The 11,493-nt window shown below is 32.8% G+C and overlaps 1 protein-coding gene across 1 annotated transcript; it reads right to left on the bottom strand.

The window, feature by feature from the left end:
* Positions 1-496: 496 nt before the first annotated feature.
* LOC134282576 (putative nuclease HARBI1) lies at positions 497-1,487 on the bottom strand. Its single transcript, XM_062764979.1, has one exon. The coding sequence runs from the start codon at positions 1,483-1,485 to the stop codon at positions 814-816; it is 672 nt and encodes a 223-aa protein (XP_062620963.1). The 5' UTR covers positions 1,486-1,487; the 3' UTR covers positions 497-813.
* Between the last annotated feature and the right edge of the window lie 10,006 nt (positions 1,488-11,493).

Here is an 11,493-nt window from a genome sequence, read left to right as displayed (position 1 = left end):
CAAGCAGTCAATAGAATAATGAGATATCGTTTAAATATTCATGTAATTTATTCATAAACTTGGTATAAATGTGTGGTTAATATAATTTCTAGAGGAGTCTAATGGTATGGCAGGAAAGGGGACACTGATCACCCCAGCGACCGACCAGTCACTTGATGGATCAACGGATTCTATAGATTCATCTACATCTTCAAACAGACAGACCTCTACAGTGGGCGGTAAATATGTACATGTATTCGTCTTCTAGTCTGTAAGGAGGGAAGGGGTATTCTAAAAAATAATTACATATACAGTATGCTATAGAATGTTATTACATTATTGATTAGTATTATCATTTTTATTTTATTTTCAAATAAGAGCTATTTTTTTAAAATCTAAAATTATATTTTAACGTCATTTCATTGTGCATGTACTCACTTGTCAGGATTTACATGTAGATGCATATAAATATATATAATTTCTGTTCATTTATCAACAGCAAAACGTAAGATAGACATTAAATCACATTCGCTGGACTTGATTGATATTGAAAAGGAGCGACTGGATATAGAAAAGAAGAGACTTGATGTGGAAATTAAAAGACTAAATGTCGAGGAACAAAGGCTAACTATAGAAAGGACACGACTACAGCTAGAGCAGGAAAAACACAGCATAAAACTCTGTCAGCTGGGCATTATTTCCAATGCCACTATTTCTTCTCAACAATAAATATTTACTTTATATCTATTTATTCTTATTTACTTTGCACACAATACTTTTCACAGGTTACTCTATATGAGTTGATGTACATATAAGAATAGAAGATATTGTTATTTAAAACCTAGCATCAATCAATCGTCTTCTAACTTCTGATCCGTCATTCAATGTCCCACGATACACATTGTCATTTCCGTCATTAACAACGGCTCTTCCAACTGGGTTTGGGACTCTATTGTCAATGCATATATTATGTAGAACTGCAGTTGCAACTATAATATTGCAGGTTCTTTTAGGTGAGAACTGAAGTGTACCACCTGATGTGTCCACACAACGAAATCGCATTTTCCATACACCAAAGCATCTTTCAATGACGTTTCTTGTTCTCATATGAGCCGTATTGTAGGCATTTTCTTTACCGGTGGTTGGATTTAGAACAGGTGTGAGTAAATATGGTTTAAGGGGATAACCACTGTCACCTAATAGCCACCCTCTTGATATTATCTTATTTTCTAAAATTTGACAGAGTGTAGAATTGTTCCAAACAAATGAGTCATGTGATGACCCTGGCCATTTTGCTACTACATTGAGAAACTTTAAATTGGCATCACACACAGCCATGGTGTTAATTGAATGATAATTTTTCCTGTTCACGAAGACATTTTCTTCAAAACTTGGAGACTTAATTCCAATATGTGTTCCGTCTATTGCACCAATGACATTCGGAAAGCCACTTATTCTTGAGAAATTGAACATAGTATTAGTAATTGCAGTATCATCAGTGGGCATTTTTATATCTTGGACTGATTTTTACTAGGGATTCAGACACATCCCTAACAATTCTTGATATGCTTGCTTTACTTATACCATGCAAGTCAGCAGTAACTGTTTGAAAACTCCCTGTGGCGAAAAACCGCAAAGCAACCATGACTTGGAGGGATGGTGGAAGTGAGTGTGACCTTCTTGTAGGCCTTCTGATATCGTTTCCGATCTCCCCACAGATACTCTGAATCAAATGGCGAGGAAGTCTAAACTTTGAGATAATCTCATCATCGTCCATATAATCCATTGGATCATTTCTGTCGCGAAATATTCTTTCTCGTCGAAAGAGATTCCTATGGTTTATAATAACATAAGCAGCCGCCATATTTAGTTTGTTCTTAAGACATCGATTTACCTTTCCTAAAGTTACGACATAACTTAGGAATATCCTAAGATAAGACGAGGTTAGTGAAACGGATAAGTAATGAACTTAGGAAAAAGTTCTTTCCTAAGATATAACTTAGTCCTAAGTAGGCTTTGTGAAACGGGCCCCTGGTTATTTCGTGCAGCTTAATGTTTTATATTCAAAGATAGATAACTCTTAGTTTCTTAACATTGAACGTCATAAATCATCGGGCTCGGTGCTTAAAAAAATCTTGATAATTCTTGTATGCGCATGTCTTCTAGAATATTCCTTTCGAATCTGTAAATTGAACGAAGCAGACGCAAAGATTTTTTTAAAGAATTAATCGATCATCATCTGCTGATTTATTGTCAAATACAAGTAAATATGTTACGTGTATCAAAAGCTTCGAAGGCCAGGAGACCTTATTCCAGAGAAATCACAAGAAGTTCCGTATCCAGACCTAAAACATAGAGTAGGCCTAGCTGTAGCAACTCATGCACCGCCACGTTCTGAACATGATGTCGCCATTGTCGAGCAGGCACCTGACTCAGAGTCACTGTAACTTCCTTAGTTTCCCTGTTACCTGCTATTCCAGCTCAACATAATCGAGGTACAGTTCAATTTGACCCAAATCCTTTTATTAATTATCATATTTTTTAATTTTTACGAATTTCCATACAATGCGAGATTCAAATGACGTCATACTTGTTATCAAGGGGAACCCTATGCATGTTTTCTGACAAAATATGACCCCTTTTTCCACCATTGCCATTTGCCAAAACCAATATCGAGTGAGTTGTGTGTTTCTGCACATTTGGGAATTTGCCTAAATCTAATACACGTGTATCCGTCGTGGTTTAAACCAGAATTACAAACTTGCTTTCAAAAACCAAGACCCTGCATAATAGTCTGTAAACTATCCATCTATCCACTGGCCACCTTCACATAGTAATAATTTGGGATTTCCCACGTTTGTTATGTTTTCTACGGTGATCTAGTAATGCCATTTTTATATAATTTTCAAAGAAAATATCAGGGTTTGTTAAAAAAAAAAAATCGTCCCATTACATGTACATGTAAACATTCAATTTCTTTAGATATACATGTACATAGAATTTATTTTTAAAAAATTGAATTAATCGAATAATTAAACGTTTAACAATTTTTTTCTAAACGACTCCCAAAATAATTAAATAAATAAATAAAAATGAGTTATCTAGACTTATTGATGTGTAATTAATATTAATTCTATTTCTTGGGAATTTCAATTGTAGGACATGTCACACCATTTCCTAGTCGTGTATGGCAGGAATAATCTATATAATTAATGCACTTCAATTTTATTTAGATAGTTCAATGGTTACCGTGTGGTGTTTAGTAAACATTGGTGTTGCCCACATTGACCTAGCTGTTGACTGGCCTGAGGAGTAATACAGGGATATCGCCTACCTAGAACTTGTATCTGTTGTATTAAGGATTATGATCTGGGCTGAAATTTTAAATTTAAAAAAAAACAAAAACAAAAAACCTTCATATATTGATGATTTTTTCTTTGGTTTACAGCAATTTAATCGCAAATCGTCTAAAAACAAAAGAATTATGGCATTAGTCGGGATGTTAGTTATGCAGACTTTTTAAGTTTAATGTACATTGAAGCGCGGCTTTATTTAAGTCGGCTTTTACATGATTTTGAAGTGGCTTTATTTAAGTTTGCTTTTACATGATTTTGAAGCGGCTTTATTTAAGCCTGCTTTTACATGAGCTTTCTTTGCATTACTATTAAAGAGTGAGTAAAATAGTGGCTTTGGGTATCAAGCATATAATTGTCTCTTGTGATACCATTCAAGTTTTTGTTACAACATTTTAGACTGGCCAAACTGGTTCGGGGACATGTTTGCATGTTGAAAAATATTACAATGTGATTGTTTCAATCTTTGCAGATTTTTGCTGTATTATGTACAAATATTAAATTGGCGTCTCAATTTTCACATTTAAACTCAAAACCCTTATCCCAATATCAGTTTCCGTCCATCTTAAGGTATTCAATGTATAATGAAGGAATTTTCGACGATTTTAGATAAAGATAAAAGTGAAATGAACCAAAATTCGCAAGACTAATAGCATGTACAGAGACGGTCATTTTGCACATTGAAAGTTTCTAAGAGTTATCTGGCCTTGATTGAAAAAAATTAATTTATCTAAATTTCTTCGGTATAAAGTTCATTTTATATCATATTTTAATAAACAAACAAACGCATATTTTCACCAAGAGATAATACTTGGATTAGCTTGAAATTCAGACTACTTCTTAAAATATCTTACAAAAACATATGCGCTGTCCATAGACTTGAATATTAAAATCAAGGTGCAATTAATTGGTTAGTAATCAACATGTAAATTCCTTATTGGAACATTTTTGTTTTACAACATCTTCAAATTATGACTAAAATATTGCCGACTTGGCGTAGAACAATAATAATTAATCAATCAAAATATTTTGCTACCATGATTTAACATATCGGACTATTCATTTCTTAGGTACAAAATATGGTCGTTATACATTGAATAAACTTTAAGCAAAACTTTGCAGTTTTTGAATATTCAGTCAACTGAAGTTAAGACGCACTGATTTTTCACATTGGGGTTGCAACCCACTTGTATACAAAAGTGTTTTCAGATGAAAATATTACGCAGATGGGAAGGTGGCAGTCGGGCGCCAGGGCTGTGTATTGAGCAAAAAATTTAGATACGATACGATACAATAATTTATTTTTTTTCTTAAGATATATGCGATATATTGGATTCTATAAACAAGTCAATCATAAAAGGCTTAAAAATCATTTAACGTATGAATTTCAAAAAAATTAAGTGTTTCATTGTCATTACAACTTACACCTCAAATTAAAACTTTTAATGACTATCAAATCAAGACTTTTAATGACTGTAAAATCAACATTTTAAATTAAAATTGTCTATGCTTTAGTAATATTTCTAAACACTGTGTTATTGCCTTAAAAAATTGAATGATTATTGAACAGATTTAATTCAAAAAAGTGAAATATGATCTTTGGTGATTGAAGTTCCCATCTTTTTAACAGAATTAGAAGAAAAAATGCCTGTCCGATACGTATTGGAAGTTAATTTTCAATACGATATGTTTCTTGTATATTGATACGTACCGATAAATTGATAAAACCCTACAGTCAGCAGCCTACAAATCTTGCATAAGACCATTGTCGTAAATTTACCTTCTGTTTATATAATATTGTTTTATATTATGACACAATGTTGCAATTCAAATATTGCTTTGACATTTACTGAGTATTCCCACAAACTTTTATTACATATATGGTCACATATTTTGCCTCAAAATAATTGATAAATTGCCTTGCAAATGCAGAATGACAGAAGTGTAGACATAGGATTAATTGTGCATGTGCTACATTTGTGGTAAGTAAGTTTAAGGGTCGTGGTGCATCAATCAGTTATCCACATATTAGGACGCATTGCAAGGGAGATAATGGAGTTCAATTTTCAGATTTGGGAAACAGAATTTTTATTTGTACTTTGAGAAACTATATCAATTGTGTAATTTTGTTTTGTGAACATTTCTGCGATGCTTGTCATGAGCCCCATTGTGTGCGAGTTGCACATTTATTATTTTCAATGCAATTTGCATTTATTTTAAAATTTCAATCTTAAAGCGCAATTTGTGCCTTTCACTTACCAATTTGGTTATTTGGTGCAATTTGTACCTAATTTGTGCACGATTTGTGCTTTTATTGTTGATCTGGGCGGCAAAATCGCCGCCCCAATTTTTAGTTTGAGACGGATGGGTCATGCGACTATGTCCCTTGACCCATTTGGCATAATACATATAATTGGTGCGATTTGTACCTAATTTGTGCACGATTTGTGCTGTTGTTACTTTGGGCCGCAAAATTGCCGCCCCAATTTTAGTTTGTGGCGGATGGGTCACGTGACTTTGTCCCTTGACCCATTTGGCATAATTTTGCAAAGAATGCTGTCTCCGGGGGGTACTGTTTTTTCCAGACTCCTTGGATCAAGGTGGTATTTCTCTTGCTCATCATCTATATTCATTTACCTATGCTGCCATATAATCATAATGATCGGCGCATACATTGTGATATATCTAATTTATTATTAAATGGCCATGACAAGCACGCCAAAACAAATAAAGTCTTTTTTTATTGACTGTATTTTCAGACTTCTTAAACCTTTTACTGGGGTTAATCTGATCAAGTTTGTTTCTGTTATTGTCTTAGTCCAATGTCACGAAATAATGGGGTTTATCCAGTATGGATAAACCTGGTTATTTCGTGCAGCTTAATGTTTTATATTCAAAGATAGATAACTCTTAGTTTCTTAACATTGAACGTCATAAATCATCGGGCTCGGTGCTTAAAAAATTCTTGATAATTCTTGTATGCGCATGTCTTCTAGAATATTCCTTTCGAATCTGTAAATTGAACGAAGCAGACGCAAAGATTGTTTAAAACCACCCACCCTCCCCTTAATTTTATATTTTATCCCCCTTTAGCACCTCTGCCATTTTTTCTAATGCATTTTCATTATAACGGTTTTTTCCGGTTGTTTTTTCGTTTTCTTTTAATTTCTCGTTTCAGCGTCATGGCATGGATCGAATCCTGAATAGGATCCACCAGCTTGTTGATGTGCTTTGCGGACCTTCGATGTTCCAGTTGCGTGTGGCTATTGACTTTGTTAGGCATAATTTTGCAAAGAATGCTGTCTCCGGGGGGTACTGTTTTTTCCAGACTCCTTGGATCAAGGTGGTATTTCTCTTGCTCATCATCTATATTCATTTACCTATGCTGCCATATAATCATAATGATCGGCGCATACATTGTGATATATCTAATTTATTATTAAATGGCCATGACAAGCACGCCAAAATAAATAAAGTCTTTTTTTATTGACTGTATTTTCAGACTTCTTAAACCTTTTACTGGGGTTAATCTGATCAAGTTTGTTTCTGTTATTGTCTTAGTCCAATGTCACGAAATAACTTGTTGGAATCCCGCACAAGCAAGGGCCGGGGATATTAAATTTTTCACGTCTAACATTTCCAAAAAGTATCTTATACTGATAGTTTAACTATTGGCTTATGCATGAAGAAATACTTAGAAATTCTGCAATTAGTTTAGGAACAGTAATAGATATACACATCCTTATCTGTTTACTTTAAACAATAACAATTAGCGTTTTCTTCTTTTAAAAATGTTTGTTATGAAATATAATGAAATAACGAACAGTATTTAAGCTCAAACGTCCATTTGACTATACAAAATAGGTGCAGAGCAAACACGGGCCTCCGAAACATCAGAGGTGGGATCAGGTGCCAAGGAGGAGTGAGCATCCCCTGCCAATCGGTCACACTCGCCATGTGCTTCTTATCAAGATCGGGGAATAACGAAAAAACAGTGTGTATATAAAGGCCTAAGAATTAGTTTGAAAAACATCAGTCAGCATTTGACTGAATGAAAAATTATTTTTGCTGACAATGCCATTGTATCGACCATAGAACTTATGATGACTTAAATCGAGACTGCTGATATTCTTGTTTCAGCAAATTGTTTGTCAGTATTTGTTGCATTACTGGATCTGCAGCGTAAAGGTCAAAGACTAGAATATTGAAATATAAAGCTACAACACTGCAGCTAGATAGTTTTAAGAAATTGGTGAATATACATGTATGCAGTATCAGGCCAAATATGATAAGCTAAGATAAAGTTAATATTTTATAGTGGAACGATATCTAAAGGAAGATTCTTCAAACTTACACATTTGTTGAATTTTTAATAACTTAGAATTTAAGTTCTGAGTATTTTACGCAGAGATTTTTTTTTACCAAATGCTAGGAAAATTAAACACAAGTTTAAATAGTTTTAAACATAAACTCAACAGACATTGACAAGATATTGAAGTCTTAATCATGTACATTATTTTTGGCCTGATAATGCATGTAATTTTTTGATTTTGTAAGCAGTTTTAGAATTGAATTATGCTAAATTTGCATTGATTAATAAACATATATTAATTATTAGTTTAAAAAATCCATAAACTATTCATTTTATTTTTATTTAAAATACATATTGTTGAAGTTTGAGGTTTTTGTCAATTTCCCCCCAGAAAGTGTCATATCTTAAACATCTACAGTACATTTATGTACAATATTGAAGTTCCATTAGTTTGGCTTGGTGGCTCGGATTGTTCAGTTGAAGGAACGTGGGTATGGGAGCCTGAAGGTAAAATAATACAGTATACAAACTGGGCGCCTGGAAGACCAAACAATTTTTTGGGTGAAAATTGTCTTGATAAGGAACAAAGTCAGCAGTACAGATGGAATGATCAGGACTGCGATGAGGAAAAATGTTACATTTGTGAGAAAAAGTGAGTTTAAACAATTGGCTGTCAGCGATACATATTTCTATTCTATTAAATAGAAAACAATCATAATATTTGAGATAGTTTGAATATATACATGATATATAATATTGTGTGTGTGTAGGTGTGTGTGTACATGAGAGGGTGTGTGTGTGTACATGAGAGGGTGTGTTTGTGTGTATTGGATGTTTTAGATTGCCCGTTTATACAGTATGAGATATTCATATATAAGCTGTTTTAAACTGTGTTACTTGTTCCTGTTGCAGAAACATCGTAATAGGCAGTCTTGTTGGATAAAAGTATCTCCTGAGATGTTCTGTCATACACCAGTACAATATAAATATCACTTGTATCCATTGCTCAGTTATTTGTTTTTGTTAGAGTGTTGTTTCGTTTTAAAGTTGTCTAAGTTGCTAAAAACTAACAACGATCTCTACAACAACAAAAAACTCTTCAGATGTACATCCCTCTAAACATGATGCAATTTCATCATTATTTATGTGTAACTCTTCGGCAGTCGTTTTCAGTTCAATATCCAAATGATATTAAACTTACTCTAACTCTTATTGATTTTCATGCTTCGAACCGCATTGATTTTCTTTATTATGACTTAAAAGAAGGTAAAGGATAAAGTTTTTAAAATAAAAAAAAAAAACTTTGAAAAGGGTCATTTGAAATCAAATAATAGACAGATGTATGGGCGACCAAAAGAGTAAAACGGTTTTGTTTTTTTTTTACAAAACGAACGATTAATAAGCAAAAGCATAATCAAATATGAAACAATTTTATATCGACAGAGCTTTCTCAACCATTTTGCACGGGATTATGAGGCGCCGTTCTAATATTTTTGAGGTATTTTCTGATATCAAAAAAGAAATTATTGATATCAATAATTCGAATTCTTGATATCAAAAAATATTTTTTTGATATCAAAAAATAATTCTTGATATCAAAAAATAGATTTTTTGATATCAGAAAATGATTTTCTGATATCAAAAATTTGAATTCTTGATATCAAAAAATCATTTTCTGATATCAGAAATTCGATTTTTGATATCAAGAAATCTAGTTTATTTTCTGATATAAATAATTCGATTTTTTGAAATCAGAAAATAAACAAGATTTTTTGATATCAAAAAATCGAATTTCTGATATCAGAAAATCATTTTTTGATATCAAGAATTCTAATTTTTGATATCAGAAAATCATTTTCTGATATCAAAAAGTGATTAGTATTTTCTGATATCACAAAATCGATTTTTTGATATCAGAAAATAAGAACCAAGTAAAATTACGATCGATTTAATGAATGATCCCCGTTATGAACTTTCAGCTTCCCGCCAAATTGTTGCGAACTTTGTTGGGTTCAAACAAGTTAAGGACATGAATGCCGTCGTCTTTTGTACAGGATTCTAATACGTTTAAGACCTGTCTTGTTATAAGGATGCCGTCGTTCTTTTGCACTATTGACTATATTTTAAGTATTCATTGTGCACACACAACTTAAGCACAAACTTAACGGATAACTCCGCCTTCACCTTGAATACCACACAACGAGTACTTGCTGGTCAGCTCTAATGTTACATCACTTTACATATTGACAAATAATGAAATATGCAATTGGAAAAGCTAATGGCTGCTGTTGATAGGGGTTACAGAGAAATTCTCAGTCTAAGCCCGACCTACAGCGCATCTAGATTGTTGCCGATAAACAACGATTTCTTTCTGTTTTACACTTTAATGTCTGGACATGTGGTTAACGAATCAGAGACATATAAGAAATCTTTTATATGTCTCTGAACGAATACACACCGTTTTCTAACAATCGTAACTACTTGGCCATTTCCGTGAACGTTATTTCTCTTTCGGAAAATGGCCGAGTAGTTACGAATGCGTTTTCTAAACATTTGCTGTAGCCCGAACCCGATCCCCAAACAATGAAACATGGATTATTTACTCGGATTTATCCCCAAAAAACTAAAAAGTAATATATTTGAATTCCATGCAAATAAATATGACCAAAAATATCAAAAACACTTATTAAATTCTTCCATTAAAAAAATATTATTAAAAATCTTATTTAATTTAACAAATTTTAGTAGAAAGCAAATCTGGCACCGAAGTTCGGCAGTTTTTTTTTAAAAACAAGGGAGTATTCATTATTTATGTGAAGATTCTTCGTCATTTTATTTTATTTTCTGATATCAAAAAATATATTTTGTGATATCAAGAAATCAATGTGAATTTCTGATATCAAAAAATCATTTTCTGATATCAGAAAATCGATTTTTTGATATCAGAAAATGATTTCTTGATATCAGAAATTCGAATCCTTGATATCAAAAATGATATTAAAAATTCGAATTTTTGATATTAAAAATTCGAATTTTTTATATCAAAAAATCTTGTTTATTTTCTGATATCAAAAAATACATTATCTGATATCAGAAAATGATTTTTTGATATCAAAAAATCGAATTTCTGATATCACAAAATGATTTTTTGATATCAGAAAATACATTAAAAATATTAAAACGGCGCCCCATACGGGATAGTGTTAAAAAGACGTGAAGGTTTAAATCAGAAGTATTGCAAATTAAGAGACTACAAATTAATAATAAGCTTAATTACAGAACGTGCATTTATCTAGCTATGTAACTAACTATACGCGCCATTTAGGGTCAATTTAGTAAGACTTTCGCTTTTTTCATCGGCTGTCGTAGGTTTTGCAGCGGGGTATGTTGATTTTGTGATTGAGCCTGTTTGCTTTATTGTAGGGTGCTTTTTTTAAATAAAGTTACGAAGGATTTTTTCGAAAATATTTGTTAGTTTCGTATTAAAGTCTATATACTATATACTCATCCCGCCGTCCATACCGATACGGCGAAGAAAGAATATGGACGATCAGTGAATATTTATACCCCCCGCTTGAAAAGTGGGAGGGTATATAGTAATCGGTATTTCCGTCCGTCTGTTACGCTTTGGGGTACCCATCTCTTATCCGCAACTCCTCTCATACCACTGAAGGAAATTTAATGAAACTTTCACAGAATCTTCATTACATATTGCCATTGTGCACCTCCTATTTTACTTTTTGATCTGACATATATTTTGGATTTTCCAGAGCAAAACATGGACACTGCCATTATATTCATATGGGAGGCGGGGGGTATCATTTAGTGAGCTCATTGCTCACAGTACCT

Source organism: Saccostrea cucullata, unplaced genomic scaffold (assembly GCF_032062105.1).
Source record: "Saccostrea cucullata isolate Sc308-1 unplaced genomic scaffold, CSIRO_AGI_Scuc_v1 ctg297, whole genome shotgun sequence".
Taxonomy (NCBI): Eukaryota; Metazoa; Mollusca; class Bivalvia; order Ostreida; family Ostreidae; genus Saccostrea; species Saccostrea cuccullata.
This window is presented reverse-complemented; position numbering and strand designations above follow the sequence as displayed.

Coding starts and splice junctions, on each gene's coding strand:
- LOC134282576 (XM_062764979.1), bottom strand. CDS start 1,485: ATGCCCACTGATGATACTGCAATTACTAATACTATGTTCAATTTCTCA.